The sequence below is a fragment of the Taudactylus pleione genome, unplaced genomic scaffold (assembly GCF_031769625.1).
Source record: "Taudactylus pleione unplaced genomic scaffold, aTauple2 ptg000969l, whole genome shotgun sequence".
In the NCBI taxonomy this organism is placed as follows: domain Eukaryota; kingdom Metazoa; phylum Chordata; class Amphibia; order Anura; family Myobatrachidae; genus Taudactylus; species Taudactylus pleione.
Window position 1 is genome coordinate 1665264 of NW_028285370.1, and position 14984 is coordinate 1680247.

At 47.3% G+C, this 14984-nt stretch overlaps 1 protein-coding gene across 3 annotated transcripts in view; it reads right to left on the reverse strand.

Moving 5' to 3' along the window:
* The window catches only part of DMAP1 (DNA methyltransferase 1 associated protein 1), a 67577-nt gene extending 53910 nt beyond the window's left edge, over positions 1–13667 (reverse strand). Inside the window, exons 1-3 of one of the 3 annotated variants that reach the window (XM_088460656.1) lie at positions 13551–13667; positions 11362–11471; positions 5362–5453 (exon numbers count right to left, since the gene is read on the reverse strand). In XM_088460656.1, coding sequence (XP_088316782.1) covers positions 5362–5453; positions 11362–11463 — 194 coding nt within the window. In that variant the 5' untranslated portion in view covers positions 11464–11471; positions 13551–13667. Of the gene's footprint in view, positions 1–5361; positions 5454–11361; positions 11472–13488 lie in introns of all 3 variants that reach the window. The other 2 variants (XM_088460654.1, XM_088460655.1) reach the window with 2 other exon arrangements.
* Between the last annotated feature and the right edge of the window lie 1317 nt (positions 13668–14984).

The window sequence follows — 14984 nt, forward strand, 5'->3', positions numbered from 1 at the left end:
TGTGAGGTAAGGGTTTGGGTAACATGGAAGTGGGATACTTGAGTAAAAATAAACGCACAAACTTTGTTCCACAAATAAGTTTAAAATATACCAACACCCCCCCACCCCGCACACACACTGACCACCTTGTCACAAAAAAGTTTTAGATAGAAAATAACTCCTGTAAACCCCTACACCCCACAATCACAGCGTCGTCAAGCTAAGAATAGACCCAGAGACCCCTGTATAAATCCATGTACCTGCAGCCAGCCTATCAGAAGCATGGAGATCCCACCCCCCCTAATCTGGCACTCTTCCAATTAGATTCCTGAGAAAGGGATTTATTTTTATTTTTATTTGTTTAACTTCCCCTTGGCTTACACTGGTTAAAAACAGAAATAACAGCTTCACTGGGGGAAAAGCAGTCAGGGCCTGGACGATGTTGCATGGAAGAAAGGTGATTTTTGTATTTTTCAAAACGAGGGAATGCTGTGTATCTTGCTCTATTAAACCTTATATTTGCAGCAAGTGATTATTTTTGCTTTACAATTTAGGTATAATGGACAGTGGGCCTGATTCAGCAAGGATCGCTGATGTGATCGCGGCAGCAAGAGCGTACGCAGTTCTGCTGCGAAATGATGCAAATGACTGCGATCACAATGCCGCCGCACAACATAGAAATGCCCTCTTCCTTTACTCACATCCATAATACCTTGCAAGTCTGCGAAAACATTGGTACCATCGGAGCCTCACGCACAATTAAGGCAGGTCAGACCTTACCCAGAAATTGCTGAACTTCCTGTACGCAGTGAGAGCTCAGGCTGCGTATATCAGGGATGGGGAACCTCTTTTCTGCAGATGGCCTTTTTGATGTATATTTCTCATTATTCGCAGCCCAGTCTAGGCCACGCCCCCTCCATGTGATGTCACATAAGGGCGGGGCCACAATCAACGGTAATTACAGCAAGGCCCGGAGCATCCTGAGGATGCTCTGGGGAGCTGTAAGGGCAGCGGTGTGACTATCTGAAGTGCCCTAAGGACGCTCCATGCGGCACTGCTGCATAGATTCTGGCTGCAGGGTGCCATTCTAGGCACCAGGCTAGCCAGATGACGCTAGCAGAAAAAAGTTCTGAGGGCCAGACCAAATGATTCCGATGGCCTGGCAAGGCCCCCCGGCCTGAGGTTCCCCATTCCTGGCGTATGGCATCGCAGTGGGTAATTTATGCACGCCTGTAACGGCGTAGATACGCACTGGCACGCCTGCGTTTCTCTGACCGTCCCCCCCCCCTAACCCTTCAAGACCCCCAAATGGTACTTCCTGTTACTCTGCGATGGGTCTGCGTAGTCACTGCGATCGCAGCGGCTGGTTCACGCACTGCATACGCAGAACGCAACAATCGACCGGGATTGTGCGTTTTTGCACTTGCGTACCTTGCTGAATCAGGCCCAGTGTGTTGAAATTAATTAATTTATTTATTACCAGTTATTGATGTAGAGCATACATATTTCGCAGAATATTTGGCCATCCACATCAGCCCCTGCCCCACTGGAGCTTACAATTTAGATTCCCTACCACGCTAGGGTTAATTTTTGGCAGGAGCCAAATAACCTACCAGTATATTTTTGGAGTGTGAAAGGAAACCCACGCAAGCACAGAGAGAATATACAAACTCCACACAGTTAGGGCCATAGTGGGAATTGAACACAAGACCTCAGTAATGTGTAGCAGTAATACTAACCATTACACCAACCGTGCTGCCCAAGCCCAAGCTCTGTGCTGGTGATGCCATTTGCTGCCCCTGCCCTCACTAATAGAGGCACAAGCCCTGTGCTGACTATTAGATTATACTCTGCAAGTGCATAGTTACCATTACAGCGAGATTCAGTTGTGGGAATGGCAACACAATGTTCTTTAAATTCTAGATTTTCATATAGGCCCTCTATGGACGACTCATATACTTGTCTTCATTAGACATTTGTTTGTTTTTTACTTTTTATCATGCCCTCCGACTGCCTCACATGGACCTGCATCCACCCGTATTATTAAATTACAGTCCCCACACTTAATGTAATCCCACTTTTCCACCCTGGAGAGTGGGTAACTGAAGACTTCACTCATCTAATCTAACCTCTCGCACAACAAGGAGACTGTCAAAGTGTAAACATGAAACGGTACAAACCATGATGCAGAAAGCAGATTACATCCATTTAACTGCATCCACTTCTTTATTTATTAGTGTAAACACACTTCAGACTTCTTATAAATATAATCTATGGAAACTGTACTAAGAGGATCCAGTTGGTTATTAGGAGTTATAGCGCATTTTCCTTTTTACCCCCTGCGTTCACAGATGTCTCTCACTTTCTATGTGTCTTGGATGTTTGTTTTTGCCTGAATTGTGTGTGGGGCTTTTTTTTTTCCACATACAAAAACAAACAAAACTAATGATGCTTTTAAGTGTTACTCAACATACCATAAAAACTCTATATAAATTGGTGTTTATCTTGAAATAGAGGAAGGTGTCAGGGAACAGGCTCCCGGGATAAACTGTATAACCCCATTGCCGATGTAATGTAATGGGTGCACCTTTATATTAATGATGATCCTATCGATATGGGCCCCCCCCTCCTGAGTTTCCATCCCTCCCTGTCCCGTACACATGACGCATTTCTCCATTAAAGTAGCCCCACATCCACTTAGTGTTTCAACATCACTGATAATTACATAGCTGCTTTATTACTGGAGCACAGAAAGCCTGGAAATACCCTAAGTATCCCTAATCATACAATGTCAACAACCCTAATTAGGTTGGGCAATGTTTCAATTACTTTATAACTTGCAACACTAGAGACGTCTGCAATTATAATACTTATAAATGCATTAAACAAAAAAGAAAGAAAAAGGTTACTAAAGCTGTATCTGTGGAGAGAACTTTTCTGGACACACAAAAAACAACAACAATTCAATCTGTGCAAAAGTCTTTGGACATCTGAACGTCATCCCACACCTGAGTATTCCGAGTACTTTCTACACAGCCCAGATAACTCTTCCAAACGCCCAGTAGTTGTTTCTGAAAGGCAATTTCCATCCAGAGCTGAGTTCAGTTGTGGGTGACGGTCTCTAACTTTAAACAACAATCCAGTATACCAAGTTGTCTGGGTTCTGGCCTCTTGGAGCAGCCACGACAGACATCGGGTGAACCATCGGTTTGGGTTGCAAGTTGGTTTCATTTCTAGCACACAAAAAATTGTGGCCCACCAGATTTAAACCACAAATGTGTAAAAGACTCTAGGCCCAATTCAGTGGTGGACGCAGTGTCTATTTTGGTCGCAAGCGGACAATGCTTTCAGTCTGTGCATGTGTCCGAGACGAACAGCGCACGCGTCCCAACAGTTACTTGCCAGGGGAGGCAATACTAATTTGGACCCAGAGAGAGACCATTTTAATTGGCGTTCCGGGAAGGTAACGGGCAGGTTGCTTTTGCGGGGCGCCGCCAATAGGGCAAGGCTAAAACAGCCTAGTGGGAATGCTAGTTTGCATACAACACAGATGGTGCGAGATGTGCGCATGCGCAGGATCAGTACGTGCAGGCCTCATTCTGCAATATCACACGCAGACCCCCCAAGTAGCAGCCCCGTTTAGGGGCGTGACAGGGGCAGCAACTGTGAGCGTTTTACAAACAAGAGGACACACCGTCCCCATTTCTAAGCGTGCCGAGGGCATGGTCTGTGTTTTCCGATGCAGATTTCTTAGCCCCAGCAGAGTGAAAATATCGGCCTAGCCTGCATAACTGGAGGATTACTCAGATGGCCGATGTTTTCGCTAACGCTGCCGCAGTTCACAGAAGCTTGTAGGAGGAGTCTATTTACACAAGACTCCTCCCTCAGCATTAGCATATTTACACACAATAGCTCCATCCAAAGGGTCAGCTGCTGTGTACGCTGTGTACAACTCTGAATCAGGTCACCACTGGCTGCGGTATTAGCATAAAGGCGCATGTTGCGCTGCTTAAGACAACGCACTCACGGCTCTCATTATATGTCCACCTGCGATATAGGGCCTCTGTTCTGAGATTCCTGAAGCCACCAATAAAAGATGGATGCTAGTCCTCTTAAAAAAACAAAACAATACCCAAGTATGGTGTAGCGCAGGTACACAGATGACAGAGACTGAATATATTTCCAAAAAAACCCATTTAATAGATGTAAACTAGAAAACTCCCGGAAGGGGGAAAAGAACAATACTATAAAAATACAATTAATGCTATATAAACATGAACAACCTCCACTAGCTGCAGAAAAATAAGGAATACTTGAGCCCCAAAAGTCCATCCGATAAGGAGAGGACTTTACATAGCATATTGTAAATAAAAGGGTCCAATCTTAAGGGGAATAGTAGTAGCGAATCGTAGTTGGAAATATGGCCGGTAAAGATATGTAGCTGGTTGGTGTAGAAGGGGGACCTCCTAGAGCTAGCTGGACGCAATAGGACCAGGGTGGCACAGTCACTGTCTGTGATATGGCCTCTGTGTTTGGCTCCTGGCATGGAGTGTGCCTTTAGCAGAGTGCACCCGCTGACAGTGTGGAGCAGGAGACTCTGGCCAAAGTCACGGTCAGATGCCGCCGTTAGCAGCGGTCATGTGTATGTAAAAGTCCACAGGCTGAGAGTAATCCGGAACTCCGACTGATAAAGTAGGAAACAAGTAACTGCAACACGGGCACAATAAGAGAAGGTTTGTCAGGCTGTCGAGATGAAGAAATCCCTAAATTCAACGTGTTTCTCCGCACTCCGACTGCTTTGTCAAGCTGTTTACATCTATTAAATGTCTTTGTAAATGTATTCAGTCTCTGTCATCTGCCTACCAGTGCTACAACATACTTTGCTATTTCTACTTCTAGAAAATAAAACAGTTGTTTTAAAAACTTTTTTCTTTTGCTTTTTTTCTAACTTTGGGATTAATTAGCCTCTGAGGTTTTAATTAATAGTTTGGTTCTAGCTCTGCCCACAGACCTATGTAAAATGTATCATGTATGTACACATAGTACAGACATAGTCCCTAGATTGTAAGCTCCTAGGAGCAGGGTCCTCCTCCCCACTGTCACAGCCTTCTTCTCTAGCACTTCTATGACAGCCTTCACCTTCCCAGCTGTATTGTGTATGGAGAATTGTGTTGCTAATTGTTACTTGTGTTCTGTTTATATTTTGGTTGCTGTACTGTAATGTTCTGTGTACCCTTTACTGTATGTACGGCGCTGCGGACCACTTGTGGCGCCCTATAAGTAAAATGCAATAATAATAAGCTCCCAAGTAATATGTGCTAATATAAACTCCCCGTGGAATTTAGTAAGAATTGCCCCAGATTTTGAAGACACACAACCTACTTTTTGTCGGAGTAGAGGAGCGCGTACACCTCGCGGTGCATTCCCTCTGGCCTCTTAAACGTGAGGGTCTCAGACGATTTCTTGGACTTTTTCTGCAAGCAGAAGTAACAGTGTTAGAGGGGGTGACAGGTCCAACATAGTTGTGCCGATTAAACATTTCTTACACGGAAACACAACTATGGGGTTGATGTACCAAACATTGATAAGAGTGGAGAAGTGGACAAGGGGAGAAGTTGCCCATAGCAACCAACCAGCATTGAGGTAACAGCCTATAAAAATAATAGGTAGAAGCTAATTAGTTGCTATGAGCAACTTCTCCACTGCTTAATAAATCAACCCGTATGCTAAGGGGGAAAAAAAAAATATATCTATGTTTAATTTCAGCTTTTCTGTCTGTGTGATTCTAATATAGTACTGAACATCTGAAGACATAACCAACCAGTTACCTAAAAAAAACTACAAATGAAATGCACAAAACAAAACTGTAAACTTCAACAACAAAGCCCCTGGCACCCCCCCCCCCCCCTCACCCTTAAGACTAATTAGTCCAATAGTTACATGTCATTATTGGTGTGAAAAAAAATATCCTCTAATTATCCCACAATAAACTTTGTTAGTTTATGCACCCCAAATTTAATTACAATATTTATTTACTGAAAAATGATTGTCTTTTTTAAAACAAAAAAAGTTTACTACTTTTTTACTGTTTGTAATTAAATGAAATAAGTTAGATTTTTATTATTTATTACGTTACATTTTTAAAGATAAAAAAAAACGTTTTTGTTTTTTTTGGGGGGGCAGTAGTTAGATTACCCAATATTTTTTAGGGTACAGGCTGTTGCCCCCAAAAAAATGTTTTTAATTTATTTCACACGGTTTTTGCTGGAAAATTTGCCGCAAACATTTTTTTTTTTTTTTTTCAATTGTATAGGGCGGGTAAGCGGAGTGAACATGGTAATGAAAAAAATTATTGCGATGGCCGTGATAATTTTCCCCGCAAAAAGCTTGCAACCAATTGAAGATGACCCACAACCACAACTTTTAATTTCCCGGAATAAATTGTACTACAATAAAGTGGTTCTCTCTCTTACACACAGAAGAAGCAGCTATGTTGTAAGAGGAACAAATAATTACATTAAAAAGTTATAAAGGGGGAGAGAGAGGACATAGGGTGGAGAGGAAGGAGAGAGAGCAAGAAGAGAGAGTAAGCGTGAGAAGACCAAAGAGTGGCAGATAGTTAGTGATAGCATGGAAGACAAGGAAAGACATTGGGGGAGGTCAGCAGCGCATTAGAGGAGGAAAGACGGGAAAAGACCACACACGAGAGGAGAAAAGATGGAGAGACAGCACACAAGAGGGTGAAAGAAGAAGAGAGACATCATGCGAGGGGATGATGAGAGTGAGACTACGTGTGTGAGGAAGAGCGACCAGGAGATACAGTGTGTGAAAGTTGGAAAGACGAAGAGACACTGTGCATGTGAGGATGAAGAGGGTGAGAGTAGGTGGAGAGTATTAGCAGACTGTCCGCATAAATGCCTTGAGACCTATAAGAGAAAAGCACAATATACACATAATTATTACTATTTTCCATCACGAGCATGCACAGTAAAGCAGAGTGGAATTTTAGGCTCATGGGACTTTCATTAGCTAGAGAGGTGGACCAGGGCCTTGCATAGCTTTTTAGGGGTATTATTTTGATTTAAGATACATAATGATGACAATCAGTGCTGTAACCTGTGCTGGTCACCACTAATGCACAGGAATGAAGAAAGAGTGTGTGGTCACACTGCACAAGCACCACCAGGCTAGCTGGGTATACAGATAACATGGTGACCCAAAGTATGGGTTCGTTCCCCTTTGTGAGAATACTGGAGTCATTTTTAGTTATTTTGCCGTTGCCAGCTGATTGGTCTATATCCATAAGTCAGACCTTACCCGTGGCCTTGGCATTCCCAGTAACACGATAAATGTTAAATAATTTATGCAAATAAAGGGTGAAAGATGTATCCTTTCAATGTATAAAGACACACAAAGTACAAAGCAATAGCATAACTGTGACAATAGTAATAGCATAACTGTGACAATAGCAGGAGGGTTACCACACTGCAAATTCCACCCCCCCATCTCATGGGCGTCTTATTACAGTCCCTTCAAGCCATGCTCTTCACTCCTCTATTACATGATTGGGAACACGCTCAATGCCTTCCAGCTTTCCGACGGAGCACAAAGTAGCAAGGACCGTTGAGGCTTCTTTATCCATCTATGGCCGACCCTCGCCACCCTGCATCTAGTCCAACCCCAGCCATAACGTAACCCCACGTTGGCACTGACCAGGTAACTTACAAAATGAATAGTACTGCGTTGCTGCACCTTTATAAACAGTTATAATAGCAACAATAGTACACATATTAATACTCATGCTCACAAGAAGGAGGATGTCTAGTGGGCTGATGTCACCACATACCTCCCCCACCTTAAATCTGGCGTATATGGTTATCATGCCACAGGCAATTGGTACAGACAGGGCAGGTGGGAACGCATCTAGTCTATCACAAAGTTACCAGCCAGTCCATGGTCCAAGTCATTTCCCAACAAAACATCCTCAGGGACTTCTTACAAGACTCCTACCTCCACCCTCCCAGGGTTACCGCCAATTTCCAGGGGCACTCCCGCCACTGGGTTGTCTCTTGTCTGTCCACCCTCCCAAGTAATTTGCACTCTGAAACTCAACATCTGGGCCCTGGAGATCACCAAAAGTGAGGTACCAGAGTCCTTAAGCTCTCTTCATTTCCCACACACAACTGCTGCACATGCAGACTCAAATTTACGTACTTACCCTTTCTTATGCTTATGACCTAATAAACATCTGATGCTGGCACCTCTGGCACATCAGGGTCACACCTTTCCTCCTGTTGCTCAGGTGGGACTATGTGGCAGGTGGTCACCGTGGACACCCTGGCCGTGATCCCATCTTTGCATCTTTAGGGATCCCTCTGCATGTGTCCTGGCCGGTCACATCAGAAGCAGTTTTGTGGGTCTGGCTGTTCTAAACATCTCTGCAGCAACAGGGACCCTGGTGAGCAATGTGGCTGGCAATACTTAAAGGACCTGTAGACGGCATCATGTGACCTCAAACAATAGGTCAAGTGCAGTCCATTCTCACGGTCAATAGACTCTCTCCCCAGTGACCTATATACCACATGCTCATTGGGCAATTTAGCCACGTCCTCTGGGAAATGCTGGCTGCACTGACTCACCCACTCTGTGACCTCAGGAGCCAACTTCAGCAACAACTGCTCCAACACAGGGAGGTCCTAAATTTCATCCGCAGTAATCTCCTCCTTCCCTCTATCCAGCTGTTGCCAATGCCATTTGCAAGTGGCTGGTGATTTCCTGTCACACCTGGCCAATGTCTGAAACGTCAATCTGAAGCTCTCTGAAGTGACTGCAAATTGGGCTAAGAGTACCGTGTACATCTGCATAAGCGCTGCATGTGGTGAAGCTCAAACAGCTGAACAGGCATCCCCAGAATGTAATGCATGGCATTTACCAACCCCAGTCCTCATGAACCTCTAACAGTGCACGTTTTCCAGATCTAGTAGTTGTTCATTACTGGCTGACACGTTTCAAAAGATCAACAGGTGGTGCTAATAATTTCACTTGTGATACAGAGGAGATCTGTAAAACATGACCTTTTAGAGGTCCCTGAGACTTGAGTTGGGAGACTCTGCTCTGTAGGATTCTTCCATCTCTGAACTCCTCTGTCCTCATTTCCTGTGACATTTTACCAGTTAACTCAATGTTATGATCTAGTTGCAACAAAATCCAGGACTAAGGTTAGTGTTCATTCTAGCACCATGCACCTCTCACAATCCGTCCAGTTCCTCTTTCCTGCTTGGGGTGTTGGTCTCTGCTCCGTTGCTTCTAGCACACTTTGGTCTGTATCTCAGCAGTGTGTTGCATTAGCTGAGTGTGCTAGAAGCCCCAGAGCAGGCAGCAACACCCCAGGCAGGAAAGAGGAACTGCACAGGTCGTGACAGGTGCAGGGTGCTAGAATGAACACTGTAAGTCAGTGATGTCAGACACGGGCCCTCCAGTTGCTCTGGGACTACATATCCCAGCATCCTCTGCCACCGTTTTAGCATGTCCTAATAGCAAAACTCTGTCAGTGCATGCTGGGATGTGTAGTTCCACTGCAGCCAAAGGGCCAGAGTTTGACACCACTGCTGTAAGTGAACCCACAGCTACCACCAAATGTGAGAATAACAATCAATGTTTAGCTCTTTTGCCGTTGCTACCCGACTGGTTTGCCAAAGAGTCCGACTATGGGATATATTTACTAAGGTGCGGGTTTTTAGAAGTGGAGATGTTGCCCATAGCAACCAGATTCTAGCTATTATCTTCTAGAAGGGGCTAGACAAATGTTAAGTTGAATCTGATTGGTTGCTATGGGCAACAACTAAATTTCTAAAAACCTACACTTTAGTAAATATACCCCTATATGTGTTGCTGTTGGCATTCTGGGTACCTCAAAACTGGATTAATAAATCACATAGGCAGTGGACGAAAGACATCCTACACTTTTTTTATATATATAAATGAGCACGACACAAAACAATAGCATAAATGCAACAATACATTGGGTGTACCACTCTGCAGGCAATAATGGTCTCTGAGCCGTAGTTTCTACATATGTAGTAATGTCCTACTACTTTTGGCAGGTACACAAAGTAGCAAAGTCCACAGAGTTTTTTTTGCTCCACTTGTGACTAATTATCCCACTCTGACAATTCCCCGGATGGCCTTTGTATTTCTCCTGGAGGTGTAAGCCTCAGGGCCTGATTCAGAGCCGGACGCTATTTGCGGACGCTCGTTCAGAAAAAGGGGCTGGCTATTTAAATTGAGCGCTCGCTCTTTGCGGTCTGTTGACGCCTCTATGTCTGAGCGAGCGTCCGAAACATGCGTTCGCTATTTTGTAAAGACGCCCCTTGGCCGCTCGCATCATACGTCAGCTCCGCTATTTATTGGATTAATCGAGCACATCGAAAGGCGTATGAACTGCTCGCTATTCTTGTGGTAGCATTTTCCTACCGCAATCATGCGAACAGTTCAGTCTAAAAGACAACCAACTGACGTGGTCAATGACGCTGCTTTGTTAATTATGCACACCCTTAAAACGCCCGTTTTGACCATTTGGCACGCCAGCGTTTGGATCTCCACTCCCCGTTTTCAAGCACCTTCCCCTGTTACCACCCACAAACGCCTCATCCTGTCTCTCAAATTAGCAGTCATTCGTTATTTTGCGAGCACACGATTTCCGACCGCACTGACTGGTTGGCGCATGCGCATTACAACCCATACGCATGCGCAGATGTGTGAACATCGCTCGGAGAGCACGAGCGGCAGCTTACGAGCGGCTCTGAATCAGGCCCTCAGTCAGCACTGACCAGGTTACATCCAAGAATGAACAATAACCATCCTGCTCTCCCGGGGAGTCATTTCACCTTGCTTCCATTATGGTCACCCCGTGTGACCTGGTGGCAGCTAGATGAAACCAATAGGATGTCTGATATATACAGACACATTTTATGCTGGCACCTGGCAACATTTACCAATGCACACAACTGTTATTCAACATCTTAGGTATTGTTTGATGGGACAGAGATATATACTGATATCTTCCTGGATGAAAGCTACAGTTGGTACCAGGGTAATGGGTTAAAGTGAACATTAAGCAAGTTTGTAGAACTACAAGTCCCCTACTTTAACAAATTCAGATACATTATTAATACAATAAATATACAATTCCTGAGCAACAGCTGCACTCACAAGAATAGCTATTCAACTGCAATCACTTCAGTACTCTGCATTGGGTCTATAAAGGTACACTGACCCTATCTTTTACCTGTAGCCTGCCTTACATCCCTGATGCAAGACTTTACCTAGCATCTAAGAAGGACAGATATTTTATTCTTTCACATAGATACACTAATAACTCACCTTGTCTGCATTTATAATGTCCTTTTTGCTGATTATTCCAGTGCTCTCTGGCTCCCCACCCCCCAACTCCAAAATATCCCGAACATCTGCTCCGGTGGTCATGATTCAGCCTGGATATGGAGGACAGAAACAATCAGGACACAGTGTGAATACAGAGATACACTGAGTATATACACAGACAGTACTGCAGGATAATACAGGGGTGTAGGACACAATGTCAGGGATCACTACGCTGGACTGTCACGTTGGAAGAGGTGCAGGACTGTCACACGGGGGAGAGGCGGAGAGCATCATGGGAGGGAACACACACTGGACAGCGAGGGCGGGAATAAACACTGGACAGCGGACAGAACACACACTGGACAGCGGGGGCGGGAACACACACTGGACAGCGGGAACACACACTGGACAGCGGGAACACACACTGGACAGCGGGGGTGGGAACACACACTGGACAGCGGGGGCGGGAACACACACAGAAGGCAGCAGGCAACACCTGTGTTCCCGCTGTCCTGTGTGTGTGTGTTCCTGCCCCTGCTGCCCTGTGTTCCCGCCCCCACTGCCCTGTGTGTGTTCCCTCCCCCGCTGCCCTGTGTGTGTTCCCTCCCCCGCTGTCCTGTGGACAGCGAAGGAGGGTATGCACACAGGGCAGCGGGAGAGGGAACACACAGGGCAGCGGGGGCGGGAACACACACTGGACAGCGGGGGCGGGAACACACACTGGACAGCGGGGGCGGGAACACACACTGGACAGCGGGGGCGGGAACACACACTGGACAGCGGGGGCGGGAACACACACAGAAGGCAGCAGGCAACACCTGTGTGTTCCCGCTGTCCTGTGTGTTCCTGCCCCCGCTGCCCTGTGTTCCCGCCCCCGCTGCCCTGTGTGTGCTCCCTCCCCCGCTGCCCTGTGTGTGCTCCCTCCCCCGCTGCCCTGTGGACAGCGGAGGAGGGTACACACACAGGGCAGCGGGAGAGGGAACACACAGGGCAGTGGGGGCGGGAACACACACAGGGCAGCGGGGGCGGGAACACACACAGGGCAGCGGGGGCGGGAACACACACAGGTGTTGCCTGCTGCCTTCTGTGTGTGTTCCCACCCCTGCTGTCCTGTGTGTGTACCCGCCCCCACTGCCCTGTGTGTTCCCTCCCCCGCTGCCCTGTGTGCGTACCCTCCCCCGCTGTCCTGTGGACAGCGAAGGAGGGTATGCACACTGGACAGCGGGGGCGGGAACACACACTGGACAGCGGGGGCGGGAACACACACTGGACAGCGGGGGCGGGAACACACACTGGACAGCGGGGGCGGGAACACACACTGGACAGCGGGGGCACGAACACACACTGGACAGCGGGGGCGGGAACACACAGAGGGCAGCAGGGTAGACACACACAGGACAGCGGAGGGAACACAAAGGGCAGCGGGGGAGGGAACACAAAGGGCAGCGGGGGAGGGAACATACACACAGGGCAGCGGGGGAGGGAACACACAGAGGGCAGCTGGGGAGGGAACACACACGACAGCGGGGGCGGGAACACACAAAGGACAGCGGGGGCGGGAACACACAGGACAGCGGGGCGGGAACACACACAGGACAGCGGGGGCGGGAACACACACAGAGGGCAGCAGGGTAGACACACACAGGACAGCGGAGGAGGGAACACAGAGGGCAGAGGGGGCGGGAACACAAAGGGCAGCGGGGGAGGGAACACACACACAGGGCAGCGGGGGAGGGAACACACAGAGGGCAGCAGGGGAGGGAACACACAGAGGGCAGCGGGGGAGGGAACACACACAGGGCAGTGGGGAGGGAACATACACAGGGCAGTGGGGAGGGAACACACACAGGACAGCAGGTGCGGGAACACACACAGGACAGCAGGTGCGGGAACATACACAGGGCAGTGGGGAGGGAACATGCAGAGTGGGCGAGAACACACATAGGGCAGTGGGGAGGGAAAACACGGAGGGCTGCGGGGGCGGGAACACACACAGGGCAGAAAGGGGGGTTGGGGGACATACAGGACAGCGTGGGAGATACAGGGAACATTACGGTAATATAATGGATACCAAGACACACGCGGAGGGGTAAGGAACATTACGGTAAAAGAGAATGGGAGACATACAGAACGCTCCGTGACCGGTGCACCGACCTCTTCCCTAATGTCCGTGACCGGAGCGCCGTTACCTCGGATCAGTCCGTACTACACTGTAATAACACAGTTCTCAGAAGGCGCGGACTAATGACGGAGCACTCTCTCCTCGTCCCACAGTGATGACAGAACCAAATTGCAAACCCGCTCCATCTAGCGGCGCAAGAGAGAATGTCAAAGACTGCATATACTGTACAGTCTGGCCCTGTCTGTGATAACAGTTATTGTATAATATAGTAATACTGTAATGGTGACATCATTCAGCACAAGCTCCTGATAGCAGGTATTATGATAAAAAGAAAAATCATGCCCACAATATCTAAATAGTACAATTGAAAACATCAGCTAATTAATGCTATGTTGCTCCCAAAACAGGTGTCATGTACATCCCCACAGCAAATACGTTTAAGAAGCACAATGAGAAATTACTGATATCAACTTTAAGCCAGCAGATGTACATATATTAAAAATATATAATTTATTAATAGCGACAAAGCATAAAAACCAGGGGTCCGATCTGAGTTGCACACAAGTCGCAACGGATCTCACAAATTTCAGCAAATTACACACACACACACCAAAGCACACCAAAGGAACAAATCGGCTTCTGTGCAAGAATCGGATCTGGGGCCTGATTCAGACGCAATGTTGATGTTGGACGCAGAGAAGTAATTCTTGTCTATTGCGCACATGTATCGATGAACTAACGATGGCGGTTGCAGTGAAGACTTTTTCCCAAAGTGAGGGAGAGGTAGTCAGAGTTTGGAGGAGGTAACGGGGGATGCTTGGAAACACGCAGACGTGTAGGGACCGTTATCTGGGTGTGCTCTAGTGAGCCTAATTAGTACACAGCTGCAGTGGCCCGGTGTCCTAAGGGACTCAGGGGCCCATTTATCAAAGGGAATTTGATGTAAATTCCCTGAAAACACCAGTTTTCGGGGGTTTACCTCAAATACTAAATATCCCCCGGATGTATGAAGGAGGGACCGCAGCAGCTATCTCCGATACCTGCTGCGATCCCTCCATTGCCGCTGGCAGCTGCCTCCCCCAAAGGTTTCTATGGGGGATGCGATGCTGCCAAATTTACCAATATCGGGAATGCTTCGCATTCCCGATATTGGCACCAGCAGCTAACGCCATCTGAAGATAGCGTTAGCCGCTGTAGCCTATGGGGACTTACCGCATTTCAGCCGGCGGAGGGATCTCCCAGATCCTTCCGCCGGCAATGGGTGCCGCTCATGTGCAGTCTGCGGGACTGCGCATGCGCAGCAGCCTCCGGCCACATCGCAGGAACAGGCTCCTTTCGGAGCCCTTCACCCTGCATGTGCCGGATCGTACATTCAGCCGCTATGATCGCATTTTGAAATGCGATCATGGGCGATACTGCATGCCCTGATTGCATTGCAAAATGCGATCATTAATAAATGGGCCCCTCACTCTCTGAGACAGTATAGGCTTGCTCAGAGATT